Raw genomic sequence first — 26,288 nt, 5'->3', positions numbered from 1 at the left:
ACAGATGTTGAAACTAAGACATTTTACAATTTCATGGAAAATATGAGCTCATATTGAATCTGATGGCAGCAACACGTCTGGAAAAATTACTTCCAGGGTGATGTTCAGCACGGTGTAATAAGTAGTTCCAGGGTGATGTTCAGCACGGTGTAAAAAGTAGTTCCAGGGTGATGTTCAGCATGGTGTAAAAAGTAGTTCCAGGTGATGTTCAACACGGTGTAAAAACTAGTTCCAGGGTGATGTTCAGCACGGTGTAATAAGTAGTTCCAGGGTGATGTTCAGCACGGTGTAAAAAGTAGTTCCAGGGTGATGTTCAGCATGGTGTAAAAAGTAGTTCCAGGTGATGTTCAACACGGTGTAAAAACTAGTTCCAGGGTGATGTTCAACACGGTGTAAAAAGTAGTTCCAGGGTGATGTTCAGCACGGTGTAAAAAGTAGTTCCAGGGTGATGTTCAGCACGGTGTAAAAAGTAGTTCCAGGGTGATGTTCAGCATGGTGTAAAAAGTAGTTCCAGGGTGATGTTCAGCATGGTGTAAAAAGTAGTTCCAGGTGATGTTCAACACGGTGTAAAAAGTAGTTCCAGGTGATGTTCAACACGGTGTAAAAAGTAGTTCCAGGGTGATGTTCAGCACGGTGTAAAAAGTAGTTCCAGGGTGATGTTCAGCACGGTGTAAAAAGTAGTTCCAGGGTGACGTTCAGCACGGTGTAAAAAGTAGTTCCAGGGTGATGTTCAGCACGGTGTAAAAAGTAGTTCCAGGGTGATGTTCAGCATGGTGTAAAAAGTAGTTCCAGGGTGATGTTCAGCACGGTGTAAAAAGTAGTTCCAGGGTGATGTTCAGCATGGTGTAAAAAGTAGTTCCAGGTGATGTTCAACACGGTGTAAAAAGTAGTTCCAGGTGATGTTCAGCATGGTGTAAAAAGTAGTTCCAGGGTGATGTTCAGCACGGTGTAAAAAGTAGTTCCAGGGTGATGTTCAGCACGGTGTAAAAAGTAGTTCCAGGGTGATGTTCAGCACGGTGTAAAAAGTAGTTCCAGGGTGACGTTCAGCACGGTGTAAAAAGTAGTTCCAGGGTGATGTTCAGCACGGTGTAAAAAGTAGTTCCAGGGTGATGTTCAGCACGGTGTAAAAAGTAGTTCCAGGGTGATGTTCAGCACGGTGTAAAAAGTAGTTCCAGGGTGATGTTCAGCACGGTGTAAAAAGTAGTTCCAGGGTGACGTTCAGCACGGTGTAAAAAGTAGTTCCAGGGTGATGTTCAGCACGGTGTAAAAAGTAGTTCCAGGGTGATGTTCAGCATGGTGTAGCATCTCTTCTTCTAACAACTGTCTGGGAAGTGAGGGGACCAGGTGCTGGAGTTTTAGGAGAGGAATGTTGTCCCATTCTGGTCTGATGCAGGATTCTAGCTGCTCTACAGTCCTGGACCTTGGTTGCTGGATTTCTGCTTTCATGATGCTCCAGATGTTGTGTACTGGTGAAAGGTCTGGACTGCAGGCAGGCCAGTTCAGCAGCCGGACTCTTCTCCTGTGAAGCCATGCTGCTGTGATGGATGCAGGATGTGGTTCAGCATTGTCTTGCTGAAATCTGCAAGGCCTTCCCTGAAAGAGACGTTGTCTGGATGGGAGCAGATGTTGCTCCAAAACCTCCATGTACTTTTCAGCATTGATGGAGCTTCACAGATGTGGAAGCTGCCCACGCCATAGGCACTAATGCAGCCCCATCCCATCAGAGATGCAGCTTTTCACCTGTCCACTGATAACAAGCTGGATGCTCCCTCTCCTCTTTAGTCTGCAGGACACGCCGTCCATGCTTTCCACAAACTAGTTCACATCTTCATCCATCTGACAACAGAACAGTTTTCCTCTTTGTCTCAGACCGTTGAGCTTTGGTCCAGAGAAGATGGCTAACATGATCCAGTGCTTCTGAATCATGTTAAAATATGGCTTTTTCTTTGCATGATGGAGCTTTAACCTGCACTTTTGGATTTCAGGGTGAACTGTGTTCACAGACAGTGATTTCTGGAAGTCTTCCTGAGTCCATACAGTGATTTCCAGTAAAGAATCATTTCTGGTTTTAATACAGTGCTGCCTGAGGGACCCAAGATCACCACTATCCAGTTGTCATGTTCAACCTTGTACCTCTTAAACCAATGCAAAGCTTTATTCTGTTTGAATGGGTAAATGCACAATGTTGCAGATGTGTTCACTTATCTATATCTGAGAAACTGCCTCTCTGAAATGTTCCTTTTATTCCAACCATCTTTACTAATCTGTTGCCAAAAAAAGACTAATGGTTAAATGCTCCTCCAGTTTTTTATTTGTGTCAATTACTTTTCAGCCTTTTGTTGCCCTGTTCCAAATTTTTGAGATAAGTTGCTACCATAAAATTCAAAATGTGCTAATATTTTCCATAAAATTATAAAAATGTCTCAGTTACAACATCTGATATATTGTTTATGTTCTACTGGGAATAAAATATGACTTTATGAGGTTATTTAATAATATTGTCCCAACTTTTAGGAGCTGGGGTTGTTGGGGCTGTTTATCTCGTCTGCACATCCACACACATGCAGCTGAAATGATTTGTGTGGAAAACGACACACAGTGAGATCACTTAAAGTCCAAACCAGACGACCACAGTAATAAAGTGAATCTGACTGTGTGTGTGTACCAAAGGTCAGATGTACTTTTATACTTAGCAGACTCTTTTCTCTCCTTTAGTTTAGTGATCAGATACCACAGAAACAGAACAGCTTCAACCTAAAATGATTCACATTAACTGAAAGGTTGCTGTGTGAATCACCGGCAGCATCCTCAGTTCTATTGAATTGTGACTGGTTGTGATGGCAGGACTGGTTTAAATGTTACACAGCACAGGCTGTACCAGGCTTAAAGTAGAAACTAAATAAAATCATCTTGTTTATTTATTTCATTGCTCCCACACAACATGAAGACAGCTGAGCTGCTGAGCCTGTAAGGGCGACGTGTTATCGAGCAGCGGGCTGTGTCTGCACGGCAGACAGTAAAGTTGAACTGGGATAAGAATTAATCCCCTTACAGTCAGTCATGGTGATGAGTCATTAGATGCCCGGAGGTGCTCTGAATACCTGGTGCAGTAGTAACGCTGATGGGAATAGTTCGGAGTGAGAATGGTAAAAACCTCACTGTGGGGTTTTCACTCTGTATTTTCAGCTCTTTAAATCGTCCATTAATCCTTAAACTCTGGTCAGTCTGAGCTCGGGCTGTATGCTCAGTCATGCTCACACAGAAAACCTTGTTGTCTCTTTGCTTACTGCTTTTCCAGTTTATCCTGGATGTATCCGTACTGGATGGTAGCCCTGAACTCTTTTATTTTTTTTATTTTTACCCTGAAAAACATTGTTTTACTGTTGGATCACACTGAATGGTGAACCATGCTGCCTTTCAATCTGACCCGTCCGGGTTGCTCTGCAGTATTTACTCTACATGCAGTCATGCCACTGACTTAATGCCATTTAATCTGATCAGTGATGACTTATTTCACATGTTGCTTTTGTAAGCAACTTTTCCACTGTTTTCTTTTTGTTTTTCTCTTTCTAAGGAAACTTTTTTCATATTATTTTGACATGTTTTCAATAATTTTTGTCTATTTTCAGTAGTTGTATTACACAGGAAAGGAGAATAAAACGATCCACCTCATCTCGCTGATGATGACAGCGTAAGTCTGAATTGTGTGTCTGTGGTTTTTCTTAGATATGAGTGTGACTGTGAGGGGACCGGCTTCGAAGGCGACCACTGTGAAGAGGATATTCCTGAATGTGCATCGGACCCCTGCCAGCATGGAGCCACATGCTTAGATGGTGTAAACCAGTACAGGTGTCTCTGCTGGGAAGGTACGCTGCAGGTCAACACATGGACCAAAAGCTCTGCTTCATCACTTAGTGGAAATCACAGAATATAAATGTTCAAATTAGTGCTTTCTGTTTTTATTCCAACTTTATATTTCTATTTAATCATCTTTGGAAATGTCTTGTAAATTAAAATCAGTGATGAGCTCATTTAGAGATTAAATTCCCTTTACTGGAAAATTTCCCTCAATTTGGAAATAATAAAAAAATAAAATAAAATAAAATAAATGTTGCAAAGTGCTTTCCAGCTGCTTTGGAGGAAAACATTCAGATGAAGCACAAACTGGTTTAAATGTTAATGTGGAACTGGTGTGAATAAGGAAATTTACATAAACACATTTTCCAACAATTTCTTGAGATTGTTAATGGACAGAAATAAAATTTTGGTGTTTCCCTTGTTTTTGCTCATGCTTGCATGCATGTTTGTTCAGGCTACACGGGAGAGAACTGCCAGGTGGATATAAATGAGTGTGAACAGCATCCATGTGACAATGGTGGCAAGTGTTTCCAGCGCTCAGATGTCCTGAACTACGGGGTGCTTCCTGAACTCAGCATGGCTAATTTCAGCTTCGAAGTGGCAGCTGGCTACATTTGCCATTGCCTGCCAGGATTCACTGGTGAGCCTCACATCAGAAACAGATCTCTAACTTTCCTAATACATAATTTCCCCTGAATGTGATAAATCCTTGTTTGTTTTTCTTTTTCCTCTTGCAGGAGAAAACTGCTCAGTCAACGTGGATGAGTGCGAGTCTGCTCCATGTCAGCATGGAGGAAGCTGTCAGGATCTGGTCAACGCTTATCAGTGTGTGTGTCCAGATGGATTTAGAGGTAGGAGAAGCATCTTGTCACTTGTTCAGTCCCAGAAAAATCTTTCCTGCTTTACTTTTTGTCAACAGATACTAAGGACGGGAGATATTTTCAGTTTGCTCATGACACAGCTGCCATGGGTTGAAGATGACTTATTTAAACAAATAGATGTACAGTTTAAAGTAGGGCTGTCTAACGATTGAAATTTTCAAGCAGAGTAATCGCAGCTTACAAAATAATTAGTCATGATTAATCACCACTTGCGACTATGCCTGAAATTTGCCTGTTTTTACTGTATTCTATCAACAGAAAGAGCTGATGCTCTTTACTGTTAAATTATCTTCCCTTGGGTAAACTTCAGATGTCCAAGGGTCAGTAAATGCAGCATGTAATGTACTTCTATGTGTTGTTCTGCATCATCTCTACCATGTTCTAGATCTGAATGCAGAATTCATATATCATCATCTCACCAATCGTCTCCATGGTGATAATATCCGTCATAAAACCACCCGATGTTGACAAATGAAGTTAAACAGCTGATGTTGATGAAGAAAGTCCGATACAACTCATGATCTGGCTAAAACACAAAGGTCTCATTTGTGCCCCCCTTTTCCTGGTCAGTGCCCCTACCTGGCCCTCCTTCAAAACTTTTCTAGACCCGCTCCTGCATAGCTGAAGCATAAACCCTGTCTACCACCCCTCAGCTACTGTGTTAAAGAAGGTCCTGCCAAAATGACGGATGTGTTGTGCTTGATATGCCGCGCGCATTAACTGCGTAAAAACCTTTAACGCAATCAATTACATAAATTAGTTACCGCCGATAACGGGTTATTTTTTAAATCCCTAATATAAAAGAATATATAAATATAAATATCATGGATGTTTGAAAGCGTTCTTCTGATGGCTGATTTTGTTGAGGTCTTCATGGAAAATTTGAAATTTTTTAATTTTTTAAGATAATTGCTTTTCACTTCAGTGAGCCTCATGCAGGGAAAGATCCCAATTTGAAGTAAATAAATTATTTACAATCAGCCACATTTGCTGCAATGTAGACATAATGCAGCACTAAAAGATCTGTGAAAAGATCCTTTAGTCCAAACATTCCCAGTAAAACGTGTATGGACAGATGACCTTCAGGCAAGGTCTCAGAACCTCTTGGCCAGGCAATAAGGGGTTAATCCTCCTCTAGCTGATTATTTTTCATGACTACCCCAATGTATTAAATTCTCATTAGAGGAGATTTGTCACTGCATCACTCAAAACAGGAGTAACCGTACCAAACACTGACCTTTTATCACACAAATCTGGACTTCACAGGGAGGATTTTTCAGCAAAAAGCTCTTTAACAGAATGAAAGACCAATTTGCCAACAGCATTACGAGCATGAGCGGAGGATAGGAGGGGATGACGGGGCATATGGTATGAAGGAGCAAAACAGAAAACAAAGCCAATAAAAGGTGCCATATGTCAAGCATCCATCTCGGGCATTAAACAAGGGGTCTCCTAAGAAATTTGTCAGGGGGAGGGGAGATTAAAGCAAATCTGCTTAGGAGCCTAATTAAAGTCTAATGAAAAGACAATACAAAACAGGGTAAACAAAACAAGGGTCTCTTTTAGTTGATCTTGCTTTCATTCCTATCATAGGTTACTCTCATATAAACATACCAGCATCAGCAGACAACGGAGGAAACTGTATGAAACAAATATATGATGGTCTTAACTTTGTAAGGCTGTTTGAGTAAAAGGGTCACAGCTGTGTACGTGGCTGTTAATCCAGGAGAGGTTAACGTATGGGCCCTCCGCTTTACTAATGCTGCTTGTGTTTGGAGATGAGGTTCAGCTGAGCCTTTTAAGCTGATGGAAAACATTGTGAACAAAGTATGTAAATGGGGTTAAAATAAAATAAAAATAAACTTATCACAAGCCAGGAAATTAGTGTTTGGTGGATTATTGCTTTGTTATGCTTGTAGGCAAGAAATCTTTATGTTGAAAAGTCTGTTTATTTCCCTTTTAAATGGAGCTACATTAGTAAGGAAAATTTGTAGGATGAGCAGCAGAATTGAGTATGTAGGTTGTGCCCATGAAGAACATATCTGCTAATACCAAACAGCTGACTCTGCTGATTTTGAGCTTCTGCTACCCCAGATGCTAACAATCTGGTTCTTGACTGAAATTCAAGACGGTGTTCTGAAAAACCAAGTTGCAAAAGTATTTGGAGCGAGACCTGGCACCATGTCCAGAGCAAAGGCCAAGTTCCATATAACAGCGAATGTCAGAGAGACATTTCCTCACCCTGTCAATATTTAGGAACTGTAGGCAGTCTTCTACTTCTACCACAGTCATTAATTACAGGACAACACGTCTTCTCTATTCAGACAATCTGGATCAGACTGCACACAACCAATATCAGGGGCCGTATTCCTAAAGATTCTTCGTGCAAAGAGTCGCTCCTAGTGGCCAAATTCTTAAAAAAATTCTGATGTTTCATGATGCATTCATGATGTTTTCTTAGAATTTCCCCTAAAAGTGAAGGGTAGATCCTAGTAAAGATAAAAGCTATTCCTAAAGAATTTTAGCTCTTAAGAGAGCTCCTAAGGTGAGATCTGTTAAGAGCCGGGAAGAGGACTTTTAAGATGCTGAGGAGTTCCCTAAGCAGAGGACAAAATGGTGGACAGAAGAGGCAGAAGAGACATTCTCCAAACACTGGATGGCAGTGAATTCATTAAACGTTACAGACTGGATTGTGCAGGAATCATTTTTGTGGTTTTTCCTACTTTTGAAATGATGACTCATACCTAGCAGCAAGGTCAACCACACCTCCTCACTAAGGTCGGAGTTTCTGTCTATTCCTTGCTCAGAGTTCTCTGAGAATGTTCTGGAATCACTTCTAAGCTAAGATTCCTTGCTAGGAATTTTTAGGCTAACTTAGGAGCTCTCTGAGAGGATTCTCCGAATCTTTAGGAATACTGGCCCTGGTCTCATAGATCTGCCATGACTGCCCTTCCCCATCAAGTCTGTTTGCACTGATGATGGCAACATGTACACTGTAACCTGGACATATGGAAGAGTGCATGTTCAATGATTAGTTAAGATTCTGCCTACAGAAGTTGGATAATACCGGTCACAATGAGAAGAAGATGTGGAGAACATCATGCTGTATTCTGCACCGATGGGGTAACAGCTCTTGGTGGAGGCAGTGTGATGGAAGGCAACATCTTCCTCACTGGAAAAACAAGACTGGTCATCATTAGAGGAAATCTCAATGCAGAGAGATGGAGATGAGATTCTGCAACCAGTGGTGATCCCATATCTCCACAGTCTGATACCAAACTGTCTTCCAAGACGACAACTCTGCCCCCCACAGAGCAGGTTTATCAGAGACTGCCTCCAGAGGATGGATGACCTGCCTGCAGTCACGACCTCAACCCCACTGAATACTTGTGGGATCAACTTGGGCTGCTGGATGCCATCCCACAGCAGCGTGTGACCAAGCTGGGAGGAGGAGGTACCAGGCTGTTGTCACTGTGCATGGTGGTTCTACATGATACTGAAGCCCCTGACTGTTAAATGAAGACATAACAATATGTCTTGTTTCTTAAGACTTAAATCATCCAATCTACTAAAAAGCACAAAACAAGAGTCACCAACTCCGGTCCTCGAGGGCTGGTGTCCTGCAGGTGTTAAATGGTTACCTATTACAACACACCTGTTTCAAATGAAATGGATATCCAACAGCTTGTTGTCAAGTTCTACAAAAGTCTGTTAATGACCTGAATCAGGTGTGTTGCTGCAGGGAAACACCCATGGGATACCAGCCCTCAAGGACCAGAGTTTGTGATCCCTGACTTTTATACTCAACTCTGCTGCGCATCCCACAAATACATTTATGTTACTAATGTGGTTTAATTTAAAAGGGAACTAAACAGACTTTCTAACATAAGATTTATTACCAAGAAGCGTTGTTAGAACAAATAAATAATTTACCAGTTTCTTTACTTTGTGTTAATTTCTTTTCTGATAATGTACAATGGTGTTAACAGTGTTTTCCGTCAGCCTTAAAGGTTCAGCTAAACTTCATCTCCAAACACAAGCAGCATTTCTTACCAAATAGGAAAGAAAAATCCACTAAACACTAATTTACTTGTTTTTTAAAAAAAGCATTTTAATATATCTACAGTCATGTATAATTAATCTGAGGTTTTATCTAATATTACACCAAGTACATGGTGTAAAATGATCTAGTATCCAAATGTACTAGATGTATTTATTTGTTTATTCTTTTTTTTTTTTTATTTATTTCATATTTTATCTGATGACTACAGTAAGTCATTCTCTCTCTCTCTCTCTCTCTCTCTCTCTCTCTCTCTCTCTCTCTCTCTATATATATATATATATATATATATATATATATATATATATATATATATATATATATACACATACACATACACTCTCTCTCTCTCTCTCTCTCTCTCTCTCTCTCTCTGTCTCTCTCTCACACACACACACACACACACATATATGTGTGTGTGTGTGTGTGTATAAACAAATAAATAAAGGGTGGGACATGATTAAAAATGTATCTAATAATTACAGCCTTTATAATGAATTAATCTCAATTAGTTGCATTTTATCACATTACAATATTTACACCAAAAAGCAACATTTTCTAATTTAAATGTGTTTTAGAGGACGACTGAATCAAATAATAGACACAGAAGATTACATTGTAAACTCAAGCTCTAGTAATGTCTGTAAATTTATTTAATTGCATTTCAATTCAAAACAGAAGGAAAAAAAACACATAAAAATATCCCTGCACAAAAATGAACAGACCTAAAGTTAAAGTATCATTTTAAGTACTTTAACTAGTAGTTCCAACGGTTCCAGTACTTTTAAATTTTTAATTGCTTTCATCAACATTCCCCTCTCAGCTAGTTCATGGAGCAGACGTAAACATCTGCTGCAGCTGGAACTTTTATGTAAGGACCGAGCCTTTTGTGTGCTCTTTGGACGGGGGAGGGGCCTGCAGCAGCACTTGCGGCCCATTGAGAAGAGTAAACTATCCATGCTTTCACATCACTCTCCAAAGTCTCCAATAGCACCAGAAAAGGTCACTAGATTTGTCCCTAGTGGCTTATTTGAAGTAGAGTCACTAGAGGGGTCTGAAAACTCAGTAAATATAGTACCAAAGTCATTACGTTGTTAGCTGAGCTCTGACATGTGCATCAGTGTATTTGATGTACCAGGAACTCATGCCTTGACAAACATTTTGCATAGCTCAGAATTTAAACTGCGATTAAATGCGTTAATTTTTTTACATGTAAAAAAAAAAAACTGCGTTCTGTCCATTTTCTGCTGAATTCATTTTTGTTCATGAAGAAAGTCAAATACTACATGTTTTTATCACACAGAGGTTAAAAAATAATTTCATGGGTGTAGGTTGTGTTTCAGATGCTCTCTATTTAAAATCGTCAGTAGGCGGTAAGCCTGAGGGAGCAGTTGTCAGAGGAAGTTTGGGAAGAAGCTATAGACAAGGTTCACTTATCCTCCATGTGTGTGTGACATAAAAACATTCAATTCAAGGTCTTCCACTGTCTTCTGGTCTAAAGCTAAGCTGGCAAAATTTAGACCAAACATTGATCCCACTCATATCTGCAGACAAGCACCAGAGACCCCGTCACACATGTTCTGGTTTAGCACTGAGTGGCTATTGGCAATCAAAATTTTAATTTCTCTCTGATAGTCTAAAAGTACTTATAGAACATTTCCACTACCTCTGCACTCTTTGAAGTCACCTCACGTGGTGCGACGCCAGGCAGAACATACCATTTACTTCTAAACTCTCTTGGCAAGATGGCTTTTTTCACTCAAGTGGAGGGAGGAACACTCTCCAACATCTTGTCTTAGAAAATATCTGCCACACCAAGAAAGGCTGCACACAGTTTTTACTCCCCATGGCAACCAGTTCTGATCCACTTCAATCGTCCCACTTTGTATGCTAGCATGGCTCAGGTGAGCCCTTACCTGAACGTCTACACTGTTGAAAGAATTGTTTCATAGTGTGCCCACCGTACAATATACCCACTTGTCCATTTACTCCTTTATAAACCTACTTTTGTATATGTATGTCTATATGCTATAATTATGTATTATTTATTTACTTATATATTTATCGTCTATTGTCTATCATCTATTTATTTTCCTGCACAGGCGACAGTATGTATAGTATGTATAGATGTATAGTGTGAGCTGGGGTCTGGTTTGGCTTCAGGGTGCAGGGAAGTTGAGTTTCACCCCTTCAGAATACATTCAACTTATAAGTACACCTTAAACTGTGTTGATATGATTTTAAATTGAAAATGAAAAAGACCTTGAACATAATAATAATAATAATAATAATAATAATAATAATAATAATTAGCAGTGTGGTTTATATAGTAACAACATACAGTTTTTATAAATTACATATTTCTTTTAGAAAAATCTTTCATTTAGCAAAAGATCTGGTCTGTGTGAAGTGTTTTGTTTTTAAAATTGTCTAACCAATCATTAAAAAACAAACAAACAAACAACAAAAAAAGTAAAACAAATTCCTATAGAATCCTACAGATGTAGCAGGCCGACTTTAATACACACCAGTTCTGACTCGGTGTTTCAGGCCTGCCCCCCCTCAGCGCTGAACCTGCAGCACCTCCTGCTGGCTCTTTCTAACAGCTCCTGCTGCTCCGGGGCATGTGTACATCAGCCCATGCAGCTAGGATGGGGTGGGTGAGTGGGAGCACTGCAGCACTGCATTCCTCTTGTCAACTGACAGGAGCCAGATGGAGGCTTACTGCAGACAGGCGAGGAGGAACGGGACTGAGGGAGGGAAGAAGAGTTTCAGGGAGGGACGTAGGAGGGAGGAAAAGAAGAGGTGGGCAGGGCCGTGGTGTAATCACTTCTGCCTGTCTCCTGGTACAGAGTGGAGGAGTGGAGGCACTGTAAACTAGAGAGGTGAGAGGACTAGGTCGTGTCCTTGTCCTTGTCTGTCATCATCAGTGTGAGGACAGCGCTGGTAGTTGTTTCAGTGGATCATGAGAGGAAGGTGGTTGGTGCTGCTGGTGTGCTGCTGCTGTGGGCCAGGTACAGTACGGTTACATCACTTTTCAATGCTAAAATACCCTGAAGGAAAGTTGTGTGATTTCCGTATGAGGAGATGTCTTGTCACAGTTGGGATGAAGAGCTTTAGCAGGTGTGGAGTATTTTAAAGGACTATGTTAATGGAAGCTGACTGCTGCCAAGGCTTAATGCGGTTTGACGAGGCAGGTCTGACTGCTAGTCACCTGCTGGATTTAGTGAACAGGATGTGTGAGGGGTAGAAGTGAATCTAATGCAATGTTTCAATGTCCAGCTGATACGAGCAGATCAGATCTAATTGTGTTAATGTCATTTCCTCAAGTCATTTCCTCGTCTTCAGATGATGGTGAAAATGATTGTCCTGTTCATCTGAATGTGTTCATCTGTTGCTAAATAAGTCATTTAATGTTGTTTGACTTTCCAGACACCCACTGTGGTTTGTTTACTGCTTGATAAATTCTATTTGTTGTTGGATTAGAAGAAATTTGGCTTTCAGTGAGATCTATAGGAGCTGTTTGATTTAGCAGCTAAAGTAAGTATCTGTCAGTACTGTAATTTGTACTAAACACGTGTGTGTGTGTCTCCACATTAAGGTGTTCACTGTGAGGTGGACATCAACGAGTGTGACAGCAATCCCTGCCAGAATGGCGCCACATGCGAAGACTCTGCCAACTCCTACAGGTGTCACTGCCCTAAGCCAGAGCGTGGCCAGGAACCCTGGGGTGGGCGAGACTGTGACGTCCGTCTGGTTGGCTGCCGACGACACCAGTGCCAGCATGAAGCAAAGTGTGTCCCCGTCCTGACCGACACTGGTGACCACAGCTACATCTGCCTGTGTCAGCCTGGCTGGACTGGAGAACACTGCAACATCTCCACCACCTTCTCCTTCAACTCCGAGGGCTATGTCCACATTCGGCTGCCTGTTTTCAAGAACAGGATAAAACGAGAGACTGATGACAAAAACAACGGACTCCACATCCAGCTTCGATTCAAAACCACTCTGCCAGACATGGTGCTGTACTACTGGGGCACATTGGAGCGCTTTGTGTCCCTGGAGCTTGTCGGAGGCTCCCTTCAGGCCAGGATGAAGTCTGGGAAGGTGCTGCAGCTCACCTACCCTGGCCTGGTCAATGATGGAAGATGGTACCAGGTGACTGTGACCATGGAGGAGCGGCTGGTTATGACCGTTACAGGACCAAGCTGTGAAGAAGGATGTCTGGTGAAGAATGAAGCCCACAATTATCTAATTTTCCTTCAGCCTAGCTTTTTCCAAGAGCTTTATGTAGGAGGGGCCCCACAGGAATATTTGGCCCACTTATCCAGTGGAAAGGGATTTATTGGATGTATGGAGGACCTCAAAGTTCACCATAAGCTGCTGCTGCCTGAAGACCTCATGAGGGAGGAGAATAAGGGCTTGGAACTGGGATGTTACAAAAAGGACTGGTGTGAGGAAGATCCATGCATGCAGCACGGACAGTGTGTGGACATGTGGGTTCGGGCCAGCTGCCAGTGTCATCGGCCATTCCACGGAGAGCACTGTGAGAAAGGTAAGAGTATACACACATGTACAAGCTTCCTTTCTTTCTTTTTAAAGAAGAGATTTTTTCATTTACATGGTGTTCCTAAGAGTGGTGATGATAAGCATCCAAAGTACTGTAATGCAAAGCCGACACTGTTAGAGAATAACTAACTTTTTTGTTTTTGTTTATATTCATTTCTTCTTACAACCACAAATCTGTTTTAAGAATATTACCTGGATACAAAGTATTTTGGTAAATCTAAAGTACTAATAATAGAAATACCAGTAAAAGTTAAACTGTTCTGAGATGACAATCAGACTTTTTATCTTCAATATAGTATGAAAGTTAGGATAGAGAGAACACAAACAGTTTAAACAGGAAAAATAAATCCAATCAAATAAATTGTCCTTTGTCATGGTGGGTGGATGATGAGGACCCTAATGCAGCTTGAAGAGGCAGACAGGTGCAGGAATAAAGGTTTGATGATAATAAGGGTAAAAGCTAAAAGGGCTGGAAAACTAAAACAGAGGCACAAACTTAGAAGGACAACGCCAGGGAAACAAAGATCTGGTAATGAGCAAAAGAAACCAGGAAGCAAATATACACTGAGGAGAGCAAACTAAACAAGGAGCAGGAGAAGCAAATCAGCAAATAAAACCAGGTGTGTAGAGAACAGGAAGTAACACAGAATTTTGTACAGCAGGGAAGGAACTACAAAATAAAACCGGAGAATCGGACAACAACTTGGTCAACAGTAACTCCAACAAACCCCAACAAAAACCCACAGATCATGCCAGCAGTCGTAGCTGGACTCGGTCAGCATATGCTAGCTGGTGAGACATGCTTAGCTAAAGCAAAACAAAACAAAAGAAACTTCTTGTTCCAAAATTTCCTGACTCAGCTTTGCACTTAATCAGTGGTGGAGGAAGTACTCAAACACTGTATTTAAGTAAAAGTATATATAAACACAGAAAAATGTACTCTAGCAAAAGTAAAAGTACCGCATTAACTGTTCTACTTCAGTAGAAGTAAGTAAGAACTTGCTTTTAAATTAAATATACAAATAAATATTAAAAGTAAAGTACTGGCTGAATGTATTGGCTAATGCGGTTGTCTACAGTATCATAAAGGGTGCTGACTGTTTGTGTATGTAAAACTGATGATACTGGGAACACTGGAAAAATCTCATATCTGAAAGGTTATTGCTCCTGTTGTCTTTACTCTTGGTGACACACTTCACACTTGGATTCTCGGTACTGACCATGTAAATCCGTTCAGGATGAAATGATTTATTTTTCGATAATGACCGTCGGACTAAACATCCTGCTTATTATACGGTTACTTACCGAACGGATGAAAGAAGCTAAAGAAGTTAAAGAAGTTAAAGCCATGGCAGGATCATCCTAAGTAAAAAAACATAAATGGCTTGTTTTTTTTTGTTTTTGTTTTGTTTTTTTTTACAAGTTTTTGCTTTACCGTTTTACATTAGATGACTGCTTTAGTTTTATAATAATCAGTTAATTATATTTTAAAATTTAGACCCTTTTTTAAAAATGTCCCATTTACATGTGCTACCATTTTTGTTTGGTGTGCTCCTGCCCTCCTGATCAAATATGTTCTCATGACAAAACAATGCTCAGTGCGTCAAATTAATGTTGTATTTTGTGGATATCATTTCTCTTAGCTTTTGTCAAGCAGTATAAAAACATATTAAGTGGCAACACTGAAAAACCTAGAATAAAAGAAGTAAGAAAAATAAATTAATAAAACAATAATAATAATATCCCAACTTTCTCCTCTGACCCCCACTCAGAATACCCATCTTGGACATTTGGCCATGAAAACATCACCAGCTACTCTTCCTTCAACATCTCGGAGAGTCATGGAGAAAACTTCACAATCTCCTTCTTAATGCGCTCCCTCAAACCCAACGGCTTGCTGCTGCAGTTCCACAGAGAAGGGAAGGCCTACCTGACCATCTATCTGAAGGAAGGCACCGTCGCTATCTACAGTCCTCACACCACGCTGCTGTCGGAAGCCAAATCAGTCGCTGATGGCAGCTATCATTTGGTGACCATTAAGGTTCACAACGGCCATGTGGTCTTTCCTAAAGCAGGACATAATCGCGCCTTAGGAAACGTGAGTGTAGAGGCAGACGATGTGGCATTTGTTGGAGGCCTCCCTGCAGGCAAGAACATGAATGCCTGGGGTGGACACTTCAAGGGCTGCCTGCAGGACATCCAGCTGGACCACAAACAACTGACTGCTGGGGCTCATCCGGAGGGGTTGGAGGTTTACCAGGGAAGCACAGAGAACGTGCTGCAAGGATGCCAGAGTGACAACACATGCCGGGTAAAGCAGAAATACAGTACTGTGTGTAATCTGATGTACGACCATCACCTTAACTCTCTTTGGTAGATCATGAGAAATGATATATACAACCCCAAATCCTAACATGGTGGGAGGCTGTGTAAAAAGTAAATAAAAACAGAATGAATAATCTTATCAACACATTTTACCATTTCAAGGGAAATTTAAGCTAATTTTGAATTTGATGGCAGCAACATGTCTCTAAAAAGTTGGAACAAGAGCAACAAAAGACTGGAAAAGTCATATATACAAATCAGAAACAACTGGAGGAGCTTTTGATAAGTAATTAGGTGAAGTGGTTAATGGCTGCATATAAAAGGAGCATTTCAAAGAGGCAGAGTCTCTCAGATTTAAAGATGGACAGAGGGTCACCAATCTGCAACACTGTGTAAATACTAGGGGTGGGACTTTAACACGTTAGTTCAGATTAATTTATTACTAAAAAATGAATGCGTTAAAAAAATGAATGCATTTAATTGCAGTTCGTGTTCCAAACAATGTGGAACCTTCGTCCGGTACAATTACAGCGATGCACACGTCAGAGCGCGGGTGTTTTCAGACCCCTCTAGCACTTCTAGTTTTAAAAAAGGGAGTGGCAACAAATCTAAAAACTTTTTTTGGTGATTGGAGACTTTTGGAGACTGACGTAATAGCTCGCAGCGTTTACTTCTCTTAATGAGCAGCAGTGCTGACTCAGGCCCCGCCCCCGTCCAAAAGCGCTCAGCAGCCTCAGCCCTTCGCAGCATCAGTGCCAGCTCCAGCCTCCAGAGCAGATGTTCACCTCAGATCCAGACCAGACTCAAAGCTGCTGCTAGCTGATCCCATCCCGGCTTACCGTCAGATATTAATGCCTATTAATAAAGAGTGTAGTTCCGTAAGTTCTGTAACATGTCGTAGACTCTTAATCAGAGAATAGTTGGAGCTGTTTTTGTAGTTAAAATTACACTTTAACTTTAGGTTTGTTAATTTAGTCCCAGGGATATTTTCTATTTCTTTTTCTACTGTTTTCAATTGAAATGCAATTAAATGCATTTTTCCAGACATTACTAAAGCTTGAGTTTACAATATTAATGTCTGTGTCTATTATTTGATTCAACTGTCCACTAAAATACATTTATAATAAAAATGTTGCTTTTTGGTGCAAATACTGTCATGTGATTAAAATGTGATTAATCGAGATTAATTATTTTGATAAATTTTTAGTCCCACCCCTAGTATTTAACCAAATGTAAGAGGGTTGGGTTTGAAGCTGTCATGGCAATAACTAAAAAAAATAAAACAAAAAAAAGTGCAATGATAATAATTATTTTCTCTTATTCTGAAGGCCATATGGTCGTTAATATCATGCAGAATAACGTATGTAGGCCTTTGCTACTGTCGACTGTGACAGTGGAATGCATATTATTAAAGCCGCTCTATGGTTATTGGTTGGAGATGTACACATCCTGTGCAGGTCCTGTGTAAATGCAGTTCAGGTACATTAATTCAATCATCTTTGAAGATTAGCAGCTAATCGTTGTGGATGGAGAGATATGAAAGCGAACATTGCTAACAGGATTTGTGTGATGTGCTTTGCACTAATTGACTAGGAATTGGACTGAAAGCTTAACAAGGAACCCTGCCATCACTAAATTAGCTTTTTATAATAAATAAAGAGGCATAATGAACTAGCAATGATTTAAAAACTCTTTCTTTTGAAAGGAAACTCCACATAAAACAATGTTACATTTTTCTGGTGAGACATGAAGATGTTTTCTCTGTACAGTAGTGACTCAACCTTATTAACACACTTAAACATCTATGCAGCTTTAACTAGTACGGTCACATCAGGTAAGAGATGCTCCCAGCGGTGGCCTAATCCATCCATCTGTGTTTGTGTGTACACAGGATAAGCCTTGTTTCAATGGTGGACAGTGCCAGATCACCTGGAATGACTTCAGGTGTAGCTGCCCCAATAACTACTCTGGCCGGCTGTGTGAGACGCGCCTGTGGTGCAGAGACAAGCCTTGTTACGATGGCGTGCTCTGCGTGGATCTGCATGACGGATATGAATGTAAGTTATGTCATGTTATCTTTGTCTCTCATCAGACCGGGCACGTAAAGTCAGGCTGGACCTAGTCTTTTTGTTTTGGTCTTAAATTCTTAACCAGCCTTAAGAACCTTGTGAGACATGAGATAAAAACCACTTTTTCTGCGTGGATTGCATGTGTCTGGCTGAAATGCATATTAGGAATCACCACTGAATTATTTCCCGAATGTTGCTTGAAAACAAACTTAAAAAAAATGTTCTACAAAGTAAATGCTAATATATATCTATTTTGTGAGTAACTTTAGCTTCTCGTATCACAACAAAACTGGTTTAAAGAGTAATTTAATTTTGCAGAAACAAGATATTTTCTTGTTGTTATAACAAGAAATGATTTCCTCCCACAGGTTTAACTGAAGCCACCTTTCAGGACAACTCTCTGCAGTATGCTGCCAACGGCTCCCTCCTGAACCCCGTGACCAACATCAGCCTGGACATACGAACGCGGGATGAGAATGGGATCTTGTTACGAGCTGCTGGTAAAGCTGAGGTCTTCTGCCTGGGCCTGCTCAACTCCAGCCTGCTGGTCAAACTGGACAGCGGGGCTGGGGCGGAGCTGCTGGCCTTCACAAGTGACAGGATCATCGCAGACGGAGGGTGGCACCGTATCCAGATCAGTATGGTCGACCCAACAAGGTCGGTGTCCCGTTGGCGCCTCACAGTAGATGGGCAGAGAGCTAGTGGCAGCCTAAAAGATGGCGGCAATCTGAACTTCCTCAATGGCTCATTAATCTGGTTGGCAGAGAAGTACACCGGATGTTTAAGAGAGGTGAGGGTGGGTGGAGTCTACCTGCCACTCATAAAAGTACAAGATGTTCCTCAGCAGAGCCGCTTCTCCAGGCTTGGTGGGCATGAGCCAATAATCGGATGCCACAGTGCACCCATTTGTGACTCCCAGCCTTGCCTCAACCAGGGTGTGTGCCAGGACCAGTTTAATGAGTTCAACTGCAGCTGCAGCCCTGGATGGGAGGGGGAGCTGTGTGAGACGGAAATAAACGAGTGCTCTTCAGCTCCCTGTGTCTACGGTAGCTGCAGAGACCTCCTGGCAGACTACCAGTGTGACTGCGAACCAGGATATGAAGGGAAAAACTGTCAGGATGAGGTGGATAACTGCCTGGAGTTCAGCTGTGTGAACGGTGGAGAGTGCAAGGAAAGTGTGGGCACACACACATGTTCATGCCCTCCTGGCTACATCGGCAAGCGGTGCCAGTGAGTACAAACCTTCTTATTTGTAGAATTCAGATAGAAATAATGTGGCTGTAGAATACATGCATTTAAAAAGGGTTTTTATTAGAAGTTGATTTGTTTACATGGAGGCGCTCCATGTATTGGAACTATTTATCATATGATAGAAGGTGTGTGATGTCTGTCATAGCTAGAAATTAGGCAGTTTTTGCATTTGAGTTATTTGTCTTCGGACCCAAACCTGAAGCAAGTTGAATGAAACACTATTTCAGTGCATCATTATAAGTCATGCTGATGCACTCCTGTGCCTGTTTTTTCAGCCTCTGCTCAAATATCATCCTCATCATGAAATGAGAATATATATCTGCAGCTACAAGGCCTATCTGAATCCTTTTGTAGTCACAGTAAAGGAAACACTGATTTGTTAAGATATGCAAACATCAGTATTTGTGTTATTGGTAAAGAGTAAATGAAAATGTTTCAGGCTTGCCTTAAAAAAAAAAAAACATTTAAGAATGAATATGTTTTTGGAATGATGCAGCTGTAGCTACAAACCTCTGTCAGATATGTGAATATTATCTCTGCAAAGACCAACTCTGATACCGTGAAGCAGAGCAAAATTAGAGTTTTACTGCAGACAGTCCAGGCGAGGTGATCAAAACGGAAATTTTGTTAGTTTGGTACAATCTGTTCTCAACATCTCCGAATTTCCATGCTCATGCTGGTCATGCCACAATTTATGAATGTTGTTGCTATTGGAAAACTCAAAACAGTGCAGAGACGGGACAAAACGTGTCTGTACAGAACAACACAGGATAGACGCAGCATCACATCCAGAACTAGATGAAGACAAGACTGATAAGTAACGATAAACAGAGCATGTTGCTGATATGACAGTCTCGTTTTATCTGTGTGTGGGTGTTTATATGCCTTCACTACCAATTTCCATCAAGGACAAAGCCTTTAAAAGGACAGTGAGGGATGGAAAGATGGACAAATGAACAAAAAAATAAATATGAAAAAAGGGCTGTTGGGTTTTTTCAAAGAATCAAAGAAAGACTTGAGAGTCACATGACCGTAGCTGTGAGGAACACCTTACCTTTGGATTTGTTCTGATGTTAAACATTAAAATCTTACTTTAGGCTTATGGTGAAAATATGTGATTTTTTTTTTTTTATTACAACATGTGACAAATTCGTGACAAGGCAGGACATGAAATCACATATATAAGATACAAAAAAAAACAAACTCACTAACAAAATATACAAGTAAAAAAATTGGTTTCGAAATATATGAATTTAATAAATGAGAATTTGCTAAATTCACACATTTGAATAGCTCATGTTAGATTATTTCATTGTAAAATGAAGTGGGGAAAAATCACTTTATAAATCACATTGAAAATGTAATTTCTGTATTTCCGATGCTTTATCAGACAGTGAAATAATTAAAGAACAGTTGGCAGATTAGTCTGTAAAGACAACTGTATCAGCTACAGCTGTGCTAAAGATTTCCAAAAGATTAATTGTACTAAACAGTGTTTTTGTGCCCAACAGGTGGCGTTTTCCTCCAGTGGCGTGTGACGCAAACACAGAGTGTCTTAATGGAGGGGTTTGTATAGGAGGCGACTCTGGCGGCAACTGCACCTGCAAGCCAGGATACACAGGTGCCAGGTGAGAGCAACACTTTGTACCTGTCTCAGGAAAACGTCTGTAAGGTGTCCAAGAGTTCAGACCAGAAGTGTGTTTGTGCTGCAGCTCTGTCAGTCAGAGTTGTGATAAAACCCTCTGATGTGTTTCAGGTGCGAGGCGGAAATAAACGAGTGCGAGTCCAATCCTTGTCTCAATGGGGCCACCTGTCTGGACCGACTTAACCACTTCCAGTGTGTGTGTGTGTCCGGCTTTAGTGGCAAATGGTGTGAGAGCAACGTAAGTGATTCCTCTGCAAGTCACTTTAACTGAACACAAATAAGGCTAATGAGTTCAGGTTCAAATTTCCAACTACATGTGGCTGTCATCAATAAATGTAGAAAAATAAATAAAAAAAATAACACATACACTTAACTACCGTACCACCGTAGCAAATTTATTCTGTCTCTAAAAGCAGCACTTTGTACGACTCCTTTTGGCAGCATTAACAGCTTTGAGTCTTCTCGGGTAAATCCCTCCAAGCTTTCCACGACTGGATTTGGACAGTTTATGCTTATCTCATTCTTCCTGACAGGTCCTCTGACGCTCAGACTGAATGGAAAGCGAGTGAAGAAGACTGATCTTGTGTCTGTCCACAAATGTTCTTTAGGATGAAAGTCAAAGCTCTGGTCTAGTAGTTTCCATCCAAATCAGCTAAAACTTTGGCGGAACCTGTTTGGTTTGGAGTTGTAAATGTCAGTCTAACCTACCAGCTTTATGTGTATTAAGCACACACTGGTTCAGGGCTAAGCTTCCTCTGTTTGAACTACAAGAGAAACAGCCTAAAATGTCCCAGTGCGAAGTGGTCAGGCTTTAAAGGTGCAGTGTGTAAAACCATCAAAGGTCAATGGCAGAAAAATGGTATATATCATTTTAAAAAAGCCTGTGTTTCTATTGGTTTCTAATCACTTCACCAAAATAACTGTTAAGTTTTTATTATCAAAGATAATCGCCTTGCTCTGGGTCCACATACATGGCAGCTGCCATATTTGTGCCACCATTTTTACTACGGTGTCTCTGAAAGGACAAATAACTCTGTGGGTGCAGCGAGAACCCTCTGAGCTTGAGAACTGCAGCTTGGTTTGATAGATGCTAGAGCACTGTTTGGGATAAGAAACGCCTTAAAGGGACCATAGAAGAAGACAGTACACATGTACACAGCGTTGAAGTAGCTAACTGTAGTGCAGTCATTGCTGCACCTGAAGCCTCTGCAGCCACTTGCAAACATGTTGACGACCAATGTCCATTTACAACTATGCTTTGCATTTGAAGTCATTTCTATGCCCATCTTAACCACTAGATGTCAGTAATTCTTACATAAGAAAGAGAAACGCAACTCAAGCAGTTCTTTTCACTTGTTAAACATCTTATGAATAATCGAGTTCATTGTTTACAAAACAGAAAGAAAACAAGCTTTAACAAAGTCAAATATCAGTTGGGTGCCGTAACTAAACGAGTATTAAAAGTCAGTGGAAGCTAATGTATACTTGACCTTCTGTGGTCTTCTTACAGAAGGAAGAGCAGGCGGAGAGAATACCCTGGCTGGCAGTGACCATCCCGCTGACCACCCTGTGTGTGTTATTGGCCATCCTGGTGGTCTTTTTTCTCATCATGACAGCACGAAAGAAGCGTCAATCAGAGGGCACATACAGCCCCAGCTCACAGGAAGTGGCTGGTGCTAGACTGGAAATGGGCAGCGTCCTCAAAGTGCCTCCAGAGGAGAGGCTGATATGAGGCCCAAAGCCCCGCCTCGAAGTCTTACATCCAAAGGATGCATATTACACACAGAGAGAAAATATGTTCTGCAGCGTCATGCTGCGCTTCCCTTCCTCCTACAGAGAAGAGACGGGCGACAATTAAACGAAAGGTCTGCTGCCTGGAATAACTACTGATGCTGGACCCTCACAGGCGGACAGGTAAAAGACCAGAGGCAGAAAGAGGCTGTTGAAGGATTCTCTGACTTTGTAAACCCTCAGAAGAGTTGTGTTTTAAGGACAAACTGTATAGCAAAATGGATCAAAACCCTTATCTAACGATTAAAACAAAGAGCAGCGCTTCCTCTTTCAGACATTCACTCAGTCTCACACCACAATGTACAACAGCGCTGGTTCATGTCGCAACATGTGATAGTCAAGACTCAAAAATAGTAAAATTATTTCATTCAAAAGTGCTAAAAATGATCTATGTATTTCATTTTCAAGTCTTAAAAAAACAACATAAAACTAAAATGTCCTCAAGAAATTGTAAAATGTTTATATTGAACATTTTATTAACAATTTCAGTCCCACTTTAAGTTTGAGTTACATCCAGCTGAATGACCCAACAGATTTTTATTTTCCTACTTCTGTTTAGGGTGAAGTAAGGGATCAGTAAGGGATTTAAAAATGTTTTTAACGATAGTAAATACATGGTTACAGGGTTGCATCACCAGGGTCCAGCATGGCAGTGTTTTTAATGTTCTTGCAGGTTTGATTGATTGTGAGACTTTTCAACTCTTCATCTCCTCCACAGACTTTCCCTCCAGTCTGTTTATAACGTGAACTTTCCTGTGTTATTTTTCTTTTTTTGAGTTTTGAGTTTGTTGAATGCTGTCTCCAACGGCGAGGACACTGATTTTGAGTGTGGAAATGTTAATGCAATGAATCACGATTCCAGATGTGAGTGTATGTCACTGCAGCCTTTTAAAGAGTCTAAAACTAACTGCTGTATTAAACTGTCAGTGTGCACTGGAGGACTCAGCAGGCTGATGGAAATACCCTCAATACGCTTGCTTCTGTTTCGTCCCTTTTTGTATGTATTGTAAGTATTTGCTGCAGAAGTTCGAGTCACTGTTTTTTCGTTTTTTCGTTGTTTTGTGTAGATATTTTAAGGAAAGCAGTATTTAACTGTAGAGTTGTTGTTGCTGTGGTCTGATGACACATCATCAGCTTTTGGGACGGCGAATAATTTCCTGAGTCAAAAGAAAAGGGAGATTTTTCTCAGCCTTGCGGTGCACTTTCTCTGTAAGAGAGAGATGAAAAACTGAAACCCATTTCTCTCTGAGAGGAGCTGGAGTCAAGAAATGCTTAATCACTGTGAGGAGATTTAATCAAGCAGCTCTTCCTTAATGTATTAATGTGGATTATTAGACACATTAGCAAACTTAGAGGTGTTACTGGGACAGTCTGGTTTCCCACTGCACGTGCACATACATTTGACCTTCATCTTTAGGGTTTGGGTGTAGTTTTGGGGGGTTTTCAGATCTACCCTGGATCATGTTTTACATATTCTGATCAGGTTGCCTTTGGTGTTGAGGGTAATGTTAAATTAATTGTAAGAATTAGTCCTTAAAGTCTGATGCCACTGAATACATTTATACACCAAGAAGTGAAACCACTCACTTGCCTTTCAACGCTCACCAGTGCTACTTACTCCACCCAACCTCCGAACCCGGTGCTCTCACAGTTCACAGGCTTACCTTTCACTTCTGATGTCCATGTTCACAAATGTTTGTTTGTAAAGGGCGAGTCACAGCTAATTATGGTTCAGAACAACAGTTGTATGGAAAAAATAAGACTTTGTTTCATGGACAGAACTGTACCAAACTAACTCAGTACTGCTCACAAGCAGCACATACCAGAAGATTGTGTAAGTGAAGGCCTGTAAAGTAAAAAAGTCAGGAAATTAGAGTTTGCTGGATTATTTCTTTTTGTAAAAATTATTATTGGCAATAAATCTTAAACTGTTGAAATGTCTGTTTTCCTTTTTAAGTGGAGCCAATTTTAAAGGAAAATGCAAAGCAGCAGAGTTGAAAATGTGGGCTGCACCCATGAAAATCTTCTCTTAACAGCTGACTCTGCTGTTACGTGGTGTTGTTCATTCGACTGGATGATTAAAGTGTAAAGAAACAAGATGTATTGGTAATTTAACATTTTGTTCTGATAAAAAATGGGCCTCAGTTTCATGTAGCAGAACCATACACAGCCTCTTCAGCTTGGTACCACCTCCTCATGCTGGTCACTTATGTGCGACTGCACCCCATTCTTCTACCAGGATATGTTTCAAGTCATTGAAACCAAAACTTGTCCCACAAGTGTTCAGTGGGGTTTAGCTCAAGACCGCAGGCAGGTCATCCATCCTCCGAAGGTAGTCTCAGGTAAATCTTGCCCTTTGGGGGCCAGCACTGCCATCTTGGAGGATAGAGCTTAATAATAAACTGTGGAGATATGGGATAACCACTGGCTGCAGAATCTAATTTCTATCTCTGTGCATTAAGATTTCCTCCAATTATAACAAGTCTTGTTTTTCCAGTGAAAGAAATGCCGCCCACACCATTACACTGCCTCCACCTACAGCTCTTATCCTATCAGTGCTAGATCAGATCAGCATACACGTTAACCCTCCAATCCATCTGCTGTCCGCTGAATCTGGACTCATTGTCGAACATAGCTTGATCCACATGTCCAGGTTTCAGTGTACGTCAGCATGTCATTGGGAAAAAAGATTTGTCAAGTTTTGTCAACTTTGCTGCTCGTCCTACAAATACATCTTCCTTACAAATGCGGCTCCATTTGAAAAAGAAACAGACTTTCCAGCAGTAAAATATTTATTAGCAGGAAGTAATCTACCAAACATCTGCCATTTTGTGCTAAGTTAAGATGATCTTTTCTAGATACACAAAATAACTTTTGTATTTCCACACGAGGAACTTAGGTTTTGTAAAAGGAACAACAGAGTAGGAGAATTAAGTTTTTTCTTTTTTTTTCTTTTGTGAAAACAATCACGATGAAACAACCTGAGAGATTTTCCAGCATCCTGGCTTTGAATGAGTTTTTGCGGAGTTACAGTGGCATTTTAAATCTGGGGGAGATGTCTTGAACACCCATTTTTCAGATGTAGCATACTTCTGGCTCTGAACGATGTTTTATGAAGGCTTAAAAAACTCTAAATAACTGGTATATTTAAATGATAGAAATGGTGTGTTTTCTCTTGGGGCTTCATGAACTGGTGTATAAGGTGAACTGACGTCTGTTATCAGTGATGGCTCAGAGGCCTTCTGGACAGGCTTTTGTTACAGAAAGTTTTATTTCTAATTGATTAAAATAGCTGAAAGTGAGAAGTTAATGTTACTAAAGATTTTATCTGTTCATCCAACATGGCTTCATCTCGTATTTGGTATTTGCTGCTGTAAATCTTACTGGCCACAAGTTATATTTATAAACACCAAATTTCCTTGAATGTCCCCTTTGAAACGACTGCTGGACATACAGACAGGCATGTGCATGATGAGACGGTGAAATGTGCCTTCATGTCCTCCTGCATCCCTGAAACCTGAGTGTCCTGTTTTTGTTTTGTTTTTTTGTTTTTTTGTTCCTGTAGAGGTATGTCAAAGTTTTTGTGTTCACTGCATAGGAAAGGTCTAAAACGATTCCTCCGAATGTTGTTAGAAACGTCAAATCCGTTATGCATACATTAAATCACAGAATGTCACACATGGGGCAGAAACAAACTACTTGCAGAATGGTAGTGATGTCACACTGAAGTTGTTTTTATTTGGACTGTACCACGTGCAGAAAACTGTACTTTACATGAGTTGTGCTGATGTTAGGTCCCTGTGGAGCTGCTCAAAGACAACATTGGTCATGAGAAAGAT

The 26,288-nt window shown here is 40.7% G+C and overlaps 1 protein-coding gene across 1 annotated transcript in view; it reads left to right on the top strand.

Annotated features, from left to right (window-relative positions):
* The window catches only part of LOC121649567 (protein crumbs homolog 1-like), a 35,981-nt gene extending 11,182 nt beyond the window's left edge, over window positions 1–24,799 (top strand). Inside the window, exons 4-13 of the mRNA XM_042000501.1 lie at window positions 3,727–3,866; window positions 4,313–4,498; window positions 4,596–4,709; window positions 12,401–13,354; window positions 15,141–15,679; window positions 17,585–17,750; window positions 18,131–18,992; window positions 20,525–20,641; window positions 20,770–20,896; window positions 22,169–24,799. Coding sequence (XP_041856435.1) covers window positions 3,727–3,866; window positions 4,313–4,498; window positions 4,596–4,709; window positions 12,401–13,354; window positions 15,141–15,679; window positions 17,585–17,750; window positions 18,131–18,992; window positions 20,525–20,641; window positions 20,770–20,896; window positions 22,169–22,390 — 3,427 coding nt within the window. The 3' untranslated portion in view covers window positions 22,391–24,799. The remainder of the gene's footprint in view (window positions 1–3,726; window positions 3,867–4,312; window positions 4,499–4,595; window positions 4,710–12,400; window positions 13,355–15,140; window positions 15,680–17,584; window positions 17,751–18,130; window positions 18,993–20,524; window positions 20,642–20,769; window positions 20,897–22,168) is intronic.
* The last annotated feature ends 1,489 nt before the right edge of the window (window positions 24,800–26,288 follow it).

Source organism: Melanotaenia boesemani, chromosome 11 (genome assembly GCF_017639745.1).
Source record: "Melanotaenia boesemani isolate fMelBoe1 chromosome 11, fMelBoe1.pri, whole genome shotgun sequence".
Taxonomy (NCBI): Eukaryota; Metazoa; Chordata; class Actinopteri; order Atheriniformes; family Melanotaeniidae; genus Melanotaenia; species Melanotaenia boesemani.
This window is presented reverse-complemented; position numbering and strand designations above follow the sequence as displayed.